Source organism: Ochotona curzoniae, unplaced genomic scaffold (genome assembly GCF_017591425.1).
Source record: "Ochotona curzoniae isolate NIBS_2020 unplaced genomic scaffold, NIBS_Ocur_1.0 scaffold_2587, whole genome shotgun sequence".
In the NCBI taxonomy this organism is placed as follows: domain Eukaryota; kingdom Metazoa; phylum Chordata; class Mammalia; order Lagomorpha; family Ochotonidae; genus Ochotona; species Ochotona curzoniae.
Genome location: NW_024467096.1, coordinates 2,122,126 through 2,136,310, shown reverse-complemented (window position 1 = coordinate 2,136,310; position 14,185 = coordinate 2,122,126). Strand labels below are relative to the sequence as shown.

The following is a 14,185-nucleotide window of genomic DNA, read 5'->3' as shown; positions in this document are numbered from 1 at the left end:
TCTATAGAAGCTTCTTGCCCCTTTAAGCTTCGAGGGGGCCAACAACCCTGTATTCATGTCATCAGTCATTCATCACGTCATCACAAACTGAAACTGCTATCTGCCTAGTAAGAAGGCAGATGGAGAAGAAGATCCTTTCTGGAAGAGAGCAGCAAAGACAGGTTTGCAGACATTCCTTTCTTCAACCTTTGCCAGGTTGCAAACCAGCTCCAAGAAGCCCTTTCTTCATTCCGGATTCCTCACCCATGTGGACGCCTACTTCTAGGGACTGTCCGTGCGCAACCGTTGGGAGACTACAACTCCCGGCGGCCTCTGCGGCGGGCGGTGGGGGGCCCTGCGCAGGCGCGAGGGCCGGCCCCCGCACGCAGGCGCGCTGCGCACGCCGGCTGAGCTGAGGCTCGCTGCTCGGTGCGCGGCGGAGAGCGAGGCCTGGTGAGCAGCGCCGGAGCGCGGGCCGGCTGCTCGGGGTTGTGCGCGCGAGAGGCCCGGCGGGCCGGCGGGCGAGCGAGCGAGCGAGCGCCTCAGCTTCGTGGCGCCGGGGCCGGTTGCCGAGAACCCGGTGAGTGGGGGCCCTGCGGCCGCGGCCCCTCCCCCTCCCGCCGGCGGATCGGGGCTGTGCTCGGCCGGACCCGGGGAGAGGCCGCCGGGAGCGAGGCGCGGGGATCCGGCCCGTGGCTCCGGCCGGGGCGCCTCCGGGGCCGGCCGCTCCGGGCGCGTCCGTGCGTCACGGGCCCGGCCGTTCGTAACGGCCGCGCGGCCGGCGGAGGGCCGAGTGGGGGTGGGGAGCGCGGGTGTGATCGCCGTCAGGAACGCCGGTCGAGGCGGGGCTGGAGGCGGCGGCGCCGGGGACTGCGGGGCGGCGGGGAGGCGAGCGCGCAGGCTGCGACGCCGGCGGGTGCGGGCCGTGACGGGCAGCACGGAGCTGGCGAGATGGGGCCGGAGCCCGGCCGGGCTGCAGTCTCCCCGGGCCGTACGGGGGCCAGCGGGGCAGGGCCGGCGGAACCGGGAGGAGCGGTGATGGTAGGAATGACAGAACTTGGTCTGCGCGGCGGCGCGTGCGGGCCGCTCGCACGTCTCCCTGGGAGCGAGGATGGGAAGGAAGCACGTCCCTGGGTACGAGCATGCTGGACTCGCGTGGAAGCGCTCCGTTTTCCGCTTCCCAAGGAAAAGTTTCAAAATAGTTGTCCTTGATGTGCGAGGGCGGGCGCGGAATGTTTTCCCAAAGCACGCCGCTGTTGGGCTTCAGTTACTTTTCTAATCCATTTTTTCTTCAAGGGCTTCTGCCAAAAAAACTCCACTAGGTGCAGAAGCAAATAGGTGTTTTTTTTTCCTATCTGTTGGCTTCGAGCCTCATTCTGGACGTGTTTTGCTTTTCCCTTAAATTTTTGTGTCTCTGACATTTTGAAAACAATCCGCCCCGTGATTGGCCGACCCCGTTGAAGGTTTTGGAGAGATGCTTGCGAATGGCGCTGTTGGATTTTTACGGGAGTAATTTATTGTTGGTCCTGTTTCTGTGTAGGATTTTAGGATGTAGAGTGCATGAGAGCAAAGCACTTGACGTTTATTGAGCTCCTGTGTGTAATGTGCATATGTTAGCATAATTTTTACATTTTAAAAAAAGTTCATTTGGGGTATTTATTCAAAAGTCAGAATTGCGGAGAGAGGGAAAAACAAAGGTTATCTAGCTTGGTTCATTTCCCAGGATGGCCAGGCCAGGAGCTTCGTCCTGGTCTCTGTGCTCGCTGGGCCCAGGGCCACTGGCAGGGGTTGCACAGGCTGGCTGTGCCATACACACCTGTCCCACCGTAACTTTGGAAGTAGCTGTTAGTTTTCCTGCATTGCACTGGAAAAAGCATTGAAGGTGGTCAGAGAAGTGAAGTAACTTATTTAAGGTCATGCAGCACGTGTTGGGACCCACGTTAGAATCCCAAGTCACGCTGCTATTTTAAGAATTAGCTCTGACCTGTCATACTTGGTTGTGTGTTTTTGGTTTAACGCTTTCATGTGACTGACACCAAAGGTGTCGTCGTGGTCGTGCCACTCTGCCTCCGTCCTCATGAAATGTGTAGAGCAGCGAAGACTGGTGACTAATGCAAGTGTAGCCTGGGAACCTGTTATCAGTCACTCTAATTGGGCAGAAGTGTAAATCGTTTTGCAGAGTAGTAAAGGAAGTTGAAATGGAAGCAAACAAAATAAACCTTGGGAAAAATAAACCTGCAGGAAAACAGAACATATACTACATTTATAGAAACTTAAGAATAAACTAAGTATCAGGAATAAACACACTACCTGGAGTCAGACAGTGTTGTTACTTTCTAAAGTGGTCTTCATGGGTATTTTTCATAGAGCCATGAATTAATATTTTGCATCTTGACCTCATTCAGAAGTAATATGTGAGTGCCTAAGAAGATTTAATAAAAAGTGGAATTAAAGTTTTTTTAAATTATTTATTTAAAAATTTATTTATTTTTATTAGAAAGGCAGATTTACAGAGAGAAGGAGAAACAAATCTTCCATCTGCTGTTTCATTCCCAAGTAGCTGCAGTGGCTGGAGCTGAGCTGATCCAAAGCCAGGAGCCTGGAGCGTCTTCCAGGTCACCCACGCAGGTGCAGGGTACCAAAGCTTTGGGCCCTACTGCTTTCCTAGGCCATATGTAGGGAATTGGATGGAAACTAGAGCCCATATGGGATCCTGGCACTTGAAGGTGGAGGGTTAGCCAATTGAGCCAAGTGCCAGGCTCAAAAGGTTCATTTTGTTGGCAGGATATTTGCTGGGTGGCCATTGTGGCATTTGAGGTTGAGCTGCTGTTTGGAATACCTGCATCCATACTGGAGTCTCAGAGTACTGGCTGCCCTGCTTCCCTTTTCAGCTTGCTGATAATCCATCCTGGGAGCCAGTGAATGATGTGGGAGACCAGGAAGGAGTTCCTGGTTCCTGCCTTCAACCTGGCCCAGTCCTGGCAGTTTGTCAGTATTTGTCCCGGGAACCAGTGTGTGGAAGGTCTCTTTCTCCCTTCCTTTCCCTCTGTTACTGCTTTTCAAGTAAAGGAAAATAAGTAAGTAAATGTTAAAAATTTGCTTTGAGCTTCACACAAAGATTTTTTTTTATAATGTGGGCTTGCCATGGGTGTTTTGAAGACCCCTGCCAAAGGAGACCATGAAGGAAATATTGCTATCCAGGAGACTTTCTAATTTATTGATCTCTGCAAAGCAGATTTAGGGACATTCTATCTATCTATCTATCTATCTATCTATCTATCTATCTATCTATCTATCTATCTAGAGAAGATCTTCCATCCACTGATTTGCTCCCCACATGGGTGCAATGGCTGGAGCTGCGCTGATAACGAAACCAGGAGCTCAGAGCCTCCCCTAGTTCTCCCATGCAGGTGCAGAGTCACAAGTCTTTGGGCCATCCTCAACTGCTTTCACAGTCCACAAGCAGGGAGCTGGATTGGAAGTGGAGCTTCCTGGACTAGAACTGGTGCCACGTGGGATCCCGACAGGTTCAAGGCCAGGACTTTAGCTGCAGGCTACCACGCTGGACCCTTTAGGAATATTCTTAAGACCCAGTGGTAGACATCAGACAAATGACTACCTTTTATTAGTCACTTTTGTTTTGTTAAGCCATCCAGTTTCTCTTTACACCTTGACTATCTGGAGGCTCAAGTTTATTAATTTTCCTTAGTTCGAGCTGTTATGAATTGTTTCATACTAGGTAGTCTGCATTTGTTCTTTCTTGTTTTCTGGGCTAATTTTGTTCCTTTTCCATTGTTCCATATGTTGTTGTTGCTTTTAATTATTTTGTCCTTGTACTTTTCCTTCTAATTTTCAGAATAGAGTTTTCTGTCCTTTTCATCTCCAGTGTTTTAGTAAAACAATGTTGTTTGAATTAGTAATAAAAGGCTTAATGATTTATGATATCTCTGCCTTTTTAAAGAAAAGGTTTTGTTGGTTTAATTGGGAGGTAGATTTTTACATAGAGGAGGAGAGACAAAAAGAAAGATCTTCCTTCATCCGCTGATTCATTCCCCAAATGGCCACTGGCCGGAGTTGGGCTGATCAGAAGCCAGGAGTTGGGAGCTTCTTCCAGGTCTCCTACGTGGGTGCAGGGAACCAAGGCTTTGCGCTGTCCTCACTGCTTTCCCAGGCCACAAGCAGGGAGCTGGTTGGAGAGTGGAGCAGCGTGGACTTGGACTGGTACTCATATGGGATGCTGGTGTTTGTAGGAGGATTTCGGATTGTTATTAGCTGTATGAGTACTGTGTATAAAACCGTTGAAGGCCCTCGATTGACCATGGGAGTGAAGACGAGCAAGCAGTGTTAAGATGATCCCATCCTTCTGCTTGCTGTGTTAGATAGCTATTAAGAATTTAGTCATAATAATAGAAGAAAACATTGCAAATGGTTAACAGTTCAGTGAGCTGACTGGAGCTGATTTCTCTATTCTCTCTGCAGTAAGCAGGAGGAGGAGGCCCCAGGCCAACTCTTGTCATTTAGGTCTTGCATTAGAAGTTCTGAGATTGTGCATTGAATGAGCAAAACAAATTTCTTGTTTTAAACAGATGTCACAAGGAGCAGTCCTACTTAAAAGAAAAATGATTGCTAGTGTGCTAGATTAACTGGAACAGTTCCTGAGAGCAGGCAGTAATCCAGAGTGTGAATAACAGGAATGATCTCCTTCATGTAACAAGAATAATGCAGTCCTTCATATGCAAAGATGAGTCTGCTTACTCATCATGATTGATTCTCAGGCATGAGGAGGGGCATGTGCTGAGTTGTGTGTGAGTTTCTGCTCTGTGGGGTCAGAATGGGGGTTTGTGGCTGGGGAACAAAGACCCACAGGGAAGCTCAAAGAGCTATTGGTGGGTCAAGCTCTGCTTTACCTGTTTTTACTTACATCCTTGCAGGGCCACTTTGAGGAGTGGTTGCACGGTTCAAGATTGGTATGTAACTTGCCCTACTTCCCAGAGTTGCGGGCAGAGCCTGTTTTCTAGTCTAGGGCAGTTTGTGCTGTGATCACATGAATCATTAGAACTTGGCTTTACCAGCAGTACAGTCTGCCTGCCAGAACAGACTAGACATAGTTGGTTGAACATCATTAAATGAAGCTGAAGGTATAAGTCACTGACTCCTGAAAGGTCGATCAAGTTGTTTCCTCAAATAATCTTTGGTGAAAAAAGTCTTTTTCCATCTTCACATCTGATCAGTATTTGGTTGGCTGTAAAATTTTAGGGTGGAAGATCATTTATGCAAAGTTTGAAAGTTATATTTTCTTCATTTGTGTGTAATCTTTTATCTCCCAAACTCTAAAAACTTTTAGGATATTATTTTTATCCTTTGAAATTCCATTATGTTGTGCACAATTGTGTTCACTTAAGAGCATTCCATGAACCCTTAGAAGCTAGGGATAGTTTTGAGGAGTTTTTGTTACTTTGTAAAATTTTAGCTTCTTTGTTTGCTTTTTATTTTGGAAGGCAGACAGAGAAAGAAGTCTTGCTGGTTTGCCTCTCAGATGTCTGGGTCATGCCAAACCCAGGGGCTTGGAACTTGCTCCTAGTCTCTGTGTGAGTGGCAGGGATCCCAGTGTGTGAGCTATCGCTGCTGTCTGTCCCTCATGGTGCGTGTTAATGGGAAGCTTGGATGGAACATGGAGCTGGGACACCAAGACTGGGATAAGGCATTGGGCTGTTGTAAGTGGTATTTTAACTACAGTACCAACTGCCTGCCCCAGTATCATTTTAGGACCCAATAGAAAAAAGGAGTATAAGTTAATTGTGTTTCTTAGTTCTGGATACTCATCCATCAGATCAATAGGTTCCCTTAGACTTTTGTTTTTTGAAGATTTATTTATTTTTCTTGGAAAGGCATATTTACAGAGAGAAGAGAAGACAGAGGAAGATCTTCATCCACTGGTTCACTCCCCAGGTGACACAGTGGCCAGAACTGAGCTGATCGAAAGCCAAGAGTCATGAGCTTCTTCTGAGTCTCCCACGTGGGTGCAGGGCACCAAGTCTTTGGGATGTCCTCTACTGTCATTCCAGGCCACAAGCAGGACGGAAAGTGGAGTAGCTAGGACACAAACTAGCGCCATATAAGATCCTGGTGAATCAAGGTAAAGATTTAGCCACTGAGCCACTGTGCAGGGCCCTAGATTTTTCTTAAATTTGGTCCTGTTTTCTTTACCTCTACTGACAGCATCATAATTGATAGTCTTTGAAGCATAGTTAAATATCTATTGAGGTGTGTGTATCTTTGGTTTGTGCATTGTGTAGTGAACCTTGCTTGCTCGTTTTACTTTTTTTTTTTTCCATTGCTTGGGAACCTTTCTGTTTAAAGTGTATCTGATGTAAAATTGCCTTTTTACCATAATTTACTTGTATGGCCTTAGGGACCTGTGTGGACTGTCTGGGTTGTATACCTAGGAATGTGGCTCCTAAGACATGACATGAGAATTAATATATGTGCCTACTGTCAGGCGCTTTGTTTGCCTCTACTTGGTTTTATTTAACTTTTGTGGGGTTTTTTTTTTGTCAGTCTGATGGGTGTAAACTGCTATCTCATCATGTCTCTTATATCCTCTGTACTAATGAATTAACATCTCTTGAATCTATTAAGAGTTTCCTTTTTGACAGTTGTTTGTTTTGTCTTTGTTTTTTAAGAGTATTTTTATTGGAAAGTCAGGTACACAGAGAGGAGGAGAGACAGAGAGGAAGATCCTCTGTCCACTGTTTCACTCTCCAAGTGACTGCAATGGTTGAAGCTGAGCCAATCCAAAGCTAGGAGCCAGGAATCTCTTCGGGGTTTCCCACGCAGGTGCAGGGACCCAAGGCATTGGGCCGTCCTCAACTGCTTTCCCAGGCCACAAGCAGGGAGCTGGATGGGAAGTGGGGCTGCTGGGATTAAAACTTGTACCCATATGGGATTCTGGTGTATGTAAGGTGAGGACTTCGGCCACTAGGCTACTGTGGCGGGCTGTGTTTGATCTTTCTTTGTGCATTTTTTGGCACAGAATTTTTTGGCCTTCTTAGTTTGTAATTTGTTGTTGGTTCGATTTGAATGTTGTGAAAAGCTTTAGATGAAATCTCTCTTAAGTCTCTTATCTGTATATTGGTTTTGTCCAGAATCCATTCATTGAACATATATTAAATTTAATTGTTTCTTTAATAATATCTTCCTCATCAACCCTTTGTGCTTTCTGGACTTTGTACTCAAATTTTTGGATGTTGGAATTTTAGGTGACTTTAATGTTCATGTCTTTTTACTCCATTTTTCCTGACTCAGTCTGTTTTGTTCCTAAGAGATGTCCTCAGTGTTCTAGTTCTTTTCTTGAATTCTTGATTTCTATTCATATTTCTCTTTCTTTTCTTTTTTTTTAAGCCTTTATTTGAAAGGCTTAGTCTGCTGGTTCACCCCCAAATGACTGTAATGGCCAAGAGGGGGTGCCAGGCAGGAGGCAGGAGCTTCACCCTGCTCTGCCATGCGGGTAGCAGAGGACCAAACACGTGGGCCATCTTCTGGTGCTTTCTCAGGTGATTGGTAGAGAGTTGGAGCAGAAGTGGAGCAGCAGGCGTGAACTAGCACTTGTATGGGATGATCCTCTATGCCACAGTGCTGACATCCTTAATGGAATGCCAGCATTGCAGGCATATTTCATAGATCCCATTTCTAGGTTATGTATGTTTATGTTGCTTCGTTGATGTTATAATCGTTGAGGATGTGTTCCACCCCATTACTCTGTTTCTTTTTCCTTGTTTCCATTGCTGTTTTTTTTGTCTAAAAACTTTCCCTGGATACCTGGTGGTAATCTTATGACAGTTCATTCACATTTCAAGAATGAAGGGATAAAAATTGACTTAGGAACTGCATAGGTGTGACTTCCTGAAGGGTGGACAGGGTAGCTGGCCAGTGGAATACCCCTCCTCCGCCATTGATCCTCTTTCCTGAGGAAGTCTCCAGTCTCTTGCCTAGAGAGTATGACTAGTTGCATTTTAAAAAATTAATTAATTAATTTGGGGTCCGGCGCGGTGGCGCAGTGGTTAAGGTCCTCGCCTTGCACACCCGGGATCCCATATGGGCGCCGGTTCTAATTGCGGCGGCCCCACTTCCCATCCAGCTCCCTGCCTGTGACCCGGGAAAGCAGTCGAGGACGGCCCAAAGCCCGCGTGGGAGACCCAGAAGAGGCTCCTGGCTTCGGATCGGCATAGTATCGGCCGTTGTGCTCACTTGGGGAGTGAATCATCGGTCGGAATATCTTCCTCTCTGTCTCTCCTTTCTGTATATCCGCCTTTCCAATAAAAATAAAATAAATCTTTTTAAAAAATTAATTAATTTGAAAGGCAGAAGAAGAGTTCACGCATGTGACAGAGGGTCGTGGGGAAAAATGGACGACAAGACAAGGCTGGGAGATCTTCATCTGCTGGTTCACTCTCCAAATGGCTACAGTAGTAAGGGCTATGGCAGGCTGAAGCCAGGAGCCTGGAGGTTTTCCTGGTCTTGGAGAGGTACAGGGGCCCAAGCCTGCCATCATCCCCTGCTTTCCCAGGCTCATTATCAGAAACTGGATTGGAAGTGGAGCAACTGGAAATTTTTTTTTTTTTAAAGATTTATTTTTATTATTTTTTCATTGGAAAGGCGGATATACAGAGAGGAGAGACAGAGAGGAAGATCTTCCGTCCGATGATTCACTCCCCAAGTGAGCGCAACGGGCCGATACTATGCCGATCCGAAGCCAGGAGCCTCTTCCGGGTCTCCCACGCGGGTGCAGGGTCCCAAAGCTTTGGGCCGTCCTCGACTGCTTTCCCAGGCCACTGGCAGGGTGCTGGAAGGGAAGCAGGGCTGCCGGGATTAGAACCGGCGCCCATATGGGATCCCGGGCGTGCAAGGCGAGGACCTTTAACCACTTGCGCCACCGCGCCGGGCCCAGCAACTGGAATTTGAACTGGCTCACATGGGAGTGATGCCACTGTAGTGTTGGCTGCAGTTACTGTGTTTGAGGGCTCATTATTTTAGAAATGGAACTAAGGTTTTTCTTTTCTTTCTTTCTTGTTTTTCTTTTCTTTTTTTTTTTTTTTGGAAAGGCATATTTACAGAGAGAAAGATCTTCCATCTACTGGCTCACTCCCCAAGTGGCTGCAATGACCCGAACTGAGCCAATCTGAAGCCAGGAGCTTTTTCCAGGTACCCATGTGGGTGCAGGGTCGCAAGGCTTTGGGCCATCCTCTACTGCTTTCCCATGCCACAGGCAGGAAGCTGGGAGGAAAGTGGAGTAGCTAAGATGTGAAACAGCACACGTGTGGGAACCCTGGGGGAAACAAAGTGATGATTTAGCTACTAGGCTATGGTGCTAGGCCTTCCAGTGAGTTTTGTAACAATGCTTGTCTGAAAGCTTCTGTGAGGGGTGCTTGCTTAGCTGTGAAGAATAGGGAAAGAGATATGGTGTGTGATGGCTGTTTTGGACACTTCAACTAGCAGCTAAAGTCCTCGCCTTGAACGCGCTGGGATCCCATATGGGCGCCGATTCTAATCCCAGCTGCCCTGCTTCCCTTCCAGCTACCTGCTTGTGGCCTGGGAAAGCAGTCTAGGATGTCCCAAAGCTTTGGGACCCTGCACCCGCGTGGGAGACCTGGAAGAGGTTCCTGGTTCCCAGCTTTGGATTGGCACAGTACCGGCCGTTGCACTCACTTGGGGAGTGAATCGTCGGACGGAAGACCTTCCTCTCTATCTGTCCTCTGTATATCTGACTTTGTAATAAAAATAAAAATAAATTAAAAAAAAAACAGATTTGAATTCTGGGCTTCTGCTTCAGTTTGGCCAGTCCAAGCATGTATTGTATTTGTTCTTACATAAACTAATTTTTGTTTATTGTTTATTTACTTAAAGACCAATTCCTTTTATTGGAAAGACAGATATATGGAGAGGAGATAGAGAAAGATCTGTTTGCTGGTTTACTCTCCAAGGCCACAATGGTCAGAGCTGAGCCAGTCTGAAGCCATGAATTTCTTTTGGGTCTCTCACGCAGGTGCAGGCCCAGGGCATTGGGCCGTCCTCTACTGCTTTGCCAGACCATAAGCAGGGAGCTGGATGGGAAGTGGAGCAGATGGTGTGTGAATTGGTGCCCGCATGGTATCTCGGTGTGTGCAAGGTGAGGGTTTACCACTAGGCTATCTTGCCAGCCCAACTGTGCTTTTTGGTTTCTTTTTTTGTTTTCAACAGGCTTTTTTTTTTTTTTTTTTAAAGATTTATTTGTTTCTGGGAAGATTTTAGGCAGATTTTCTAGAGGGAGGAGAAGGAGACAGTGTCTTCCCTGTGCTGATTAACTCCCCAAATGGATGCAGTGAGCTCTGATCCGAAACAAGGAGCTAGGTGCTGGGTCTGGCGCCGTGGCCTAGCAGCTAAACTCCTCGCCTTACATGTGCCGGGATCCCATATGGGCGCCGGTTCTAATCCCAGCAGCTCCACTTCCCATCCAGCTCCCTGCTTGTGGTCTGGGAAAGCAGTTGAGGACGGCCCAATGCCTTGGGATCCTGCACCTGCGTGGGAGACCTGGAGGAAGTTCTTGGTTCCTGGCTTCGGATCAGCAAAGCACCAGCCGTTGCAGTCACTTGCAGAGTGAATCATCGGATGGAAGATCTTCCTATCTCTCCTCCTCTCTGTATATCTGACTTGCAATAAAAATAAATCAATCTTAAAAAGAAAAAAAGAAAATCAGAGCTTAATTTCTCACAGCAATATTAATGTGATTTAGGAGGAAAGCTTCATATATTTTTGTGCTAATTTTTAACTTGAAATTTGTGCATGTAAACATCTAATACGGTGCTTATTAGATTCAGTATACGATGTGGATAATACCAGCTCTTGATCCTGCCTTGTCAAGATTTGGCTTACAAACTGACACAAAGCAAAAACCATCAAACTACTGGATAAGTGATAATTTCTCTCTCCTATGAACTTCAGAACTTCTGCTAAAGTAATAGCATGCTGGGGCAGCATGTCCCTGTATCCAATATTGGAGTGCTGGTTTGGGTCCTGGCTGCTCTGCTTTCAGTTCAGATTCCTGCCAGTATACCTAGGAAGGCAGGAAAAGATGACTCAAGTCCTTGGCCTGTGTCACACAGGTGGGAGGCCAGAAAGGAGTTCGAAGCTTCTGTCTGGTTTTGGCCTGAAGAAAATCTAGTGGGATTGCACTGGTTGAGTGGGAGATCTTTCTTACTCTGTCTCCCTCTCTCCTGTCACTCTCCTTTCAAGCAACTAAGGAAAAATGAAAGAATAGCATGTTGGTGCAGGCATTTAGCACAGCTGTTAAGTTGCCACTTGAGGCACTCACATGCCCTGTCAAGAGTGTTTGATTCGGGTTCCTGTTTGTTCGCTTCCAACCTAGTTTCGTACTGTCACAATATCTGCAGAGCAGCTGGTGGTGGTTCTGGTAGGGGTTAGACCTATAGGATGTGACCAGAGATGAGTACCTGTGTCTGCAGTGTTGACTTTTCAAAAGGATTTTCAGACTGCTCTTGTTAAACACTGATCTGCTATTATTAAGATAAAAGTACTGATTAATTGTTGAACAGGGAAGGAATGGGCAAGTTATCTAAAATTTTGTTCCAAGTATTTGCCTCTATGGGAAAAAAAAATTCAGTTTTTGACGAGGAGATGTGAAGGGTATAGGAGAGCCAGATTTATTGAAGGGAATAGTACACACTCGAATGTAAGCATAGGCAACAGCTCTCCACAGGAAAGATTGCTGTCCGCTCCAAATTTAGGATTCATCCTACTATAGGGTTGGGGGACAGGAGCTAGTTGAATATTCAAAGGAAGGGGGGCTTTAGCAGAAACTTGAGTACCATTCTCTGTGTCCCTTTTTTGGGGAACCTTGGGAGTGTTCTGGCATATCCATGTAGGTTTGGAGCTCACATGTTGTGGTTTCTAGGGAAGTGTCCTGACTTCTAGGGAATTATGCAAGTGAGGCTCAAGTCTGTGAATGGGTGTGCTGAACCTGTAGGCAGCATTGGGTACTTCCAGCCCATGGGCACAGGAGCGGTGGAGCGTTTGTGGTGTGAATGTGTATGTGTGCTGCTGGCAGTCCTCATTCACAAGCCACCTGCCCAACTGTCAGTCCCAAGAAGGAGGTGGGACTTGACCCTAAGCACTCAGATCTAGGATATGGGTATCTCATGCAGTAGGTTAGTGTAATGTGGTCTATTGAAAAACTTATTTTCTAAAAATACACCTGATTTATATCGTGGATTAATTATGGCCTGGCTTATGGTGCATTTAAGTATATTTGGCATTTCATGGTGTTCCAGAAAGAATATTGTGGTTGTTGAATGTATGTTTTAGAATTGACTGACTAGGCTGTCTCAATACAATGTGAATATATGACACCTTAAATATAATAAACATGGAAAGTGTCACTCTATATCCCTTAGATGTAGCTTGCTGGAGAATAGCAAAGGCATTAAATGATTGTTTTGTACTGACAAAATAATCTTGTGGTAAAAAGAAGCTGGAACTTGGTCTAAGAGTAAAGACATTGAAGGTGCTCATACCTCGAAGCAATACAGTGAAAAGCTATTGAGATTGCCCTAGAACAGCCCCAATACTGGCTAGAGGAATCGTTGCACAAGCTTCAAAACTGGCTCCACTCAACCAGAAATGCAGAGGCCAGTTACTGACACTGGGTGATAGGATATGATGTACATTTACTCTAAAGTGTGTAGGACAGGTCAGGCAGCTGCCTCTGTTGGTGAAGTCCTGAGGAAGTGAGAATGGTCTTACAGAACAGTGCTTAATCAAACCTCTCATATGGGTGTCTGGTTGGTCCCAGTGCTTGTGGCCCTTGGTTAACCAATAGTGGTGGGCCAATGTGTTTTTGTAATGGCATGGTGTCCTCCTCTCTGTGGGGTCTAGTTTTAGCTGGCTGTTACTTGAGGGTGGGGTGTGAGTTCTGTGAGGCTCTCAGAATACAGCCTGAAATTGAGATGTTAACCATTTCTGAGCCTTTGTGTTTGGGGTCTTGTGCTGCCACCTTAATTAGTAAATTAATATTTTGTGAGTTGATTTTACCATCATCTAGCATTTATAGGAAAAATTTCATTTCCTTTATTTGCCATCACAACTCTTTTCAGGGCAACTTTAGCCTACATTTTTGGCTATATTTTACATTGTTTTACGATAACGTTTCTGTTCTATAAAGGTTTTCTGTTGCATATAGGAATTCACAGGTTTTTCGTTTTTCCAAATTTATTATTATTTGAAAGGCAGAGACAAAAATTCAAATACAGATCTTCTGTATGCCGATTGACTTCCTGGGTGCCAGATACAATCTGGGACAGGACTAGGCCAAAGCCAGGAGCGCAGAACTCATTCCAGGTCTGTATGCTGGAGGGTGCGAGGGAGATCATACCTGGCAAGTCTAGGGTGTATTAAGGAGTCTTTTTAAACCATGCTTGATAGTATCAGGGCCCACTAGAAATTACCAAATGACAAGTCCACATGGCAAGCCAGTCTGAATCGAAAACCTGAGAGGAAGAAACGGTCATTACCATGGAACTTGTGTAGTAAACTGAAGAGCTGTAAGTTAGCTGAAGAGACATCAACGAACAACCTGGACACACTTACAAGGCTGCAAACATTCACGTTTTCCTGGCTTCTCTGCCTACATTCCATTACTGCTAGGCCTCACCTCTCCTGCAACTGTTGAACGTACACAGATTAGAAGTACAAAGCATCTTAGCATTCCCATCTTCACTGATTCACCCAAGCAGTGAATAGAGGGTGAGGAGTACAGACGTACAGGGGCCATGCTCAGGGGCTCCTTTTCTTGGAGTCTGTTCGTGGAAAGCCAGAGTAAGATGCCCCTGGTTCACTCCCCAAGTGGCCACCACGGCTGGAGCTGAGCCAATCTGCAGCCAGGAGCCAGGAGCTTCTTCTGGGTCTCTCATGTGGTTGCAAGATCCCTAGGCTTTGGGTTGTCCTTTACTGTCCACCCCGGCCACAAGCAGGGAATTGGATGGGAAGTGGAGCAGTCGGAACACAAACTGGCACGCCCATATGGGGTCCTGGCGATGCAAGGCAAGGCTTTAGCCACTAGACCATTGTACCAGGCTGATAATCCTATTCTTTTTTTTTTTTGTTGTTAAGATGATATTTACATAGTTGTTTAGGGAGAAGTGGGTGTGATTAGTGT

At 46.3% G+C, this 14,185-nt stretch overlaps 1 protein-coding gene across 5 annotated transcripts in view; it reads left to right on the top strand.

Annotated features, from left to right (window-relative positions):
• The first annotated feature begins 404 nt into the window (after positions 1-404).
• Positions 405-14,185, top strand: part of KPNA1 (karyopherin subunit alpha 1) — a 49,698-nt gene continuing 35,917 nt past the window's right edge. The window contains exon 1 of one of the 5 annotated variants that reach the window (XM_041003063.1): positions 405-559. Coding sequence is in view for 1 of the 5 variants with exons in the window: in XM_041003062.1 (XP_040858996.1) it covers positions 10,123-10,144 (22 nt within the window). In the remaining 4 variants the exon portion in view is untranslated. Of the gene's footprint in view, positions 560-940; positions 1,021-4,922; positions 4,947-10,119; positions 10,145-13,343; positions 13,369-14,185 lie in introns of those variants that run through there. The other 4 variants (XM_041003064.1, XM_041003071.1, XM_041003062.1 and 1 more) reach the window with 4 other exon arrangements.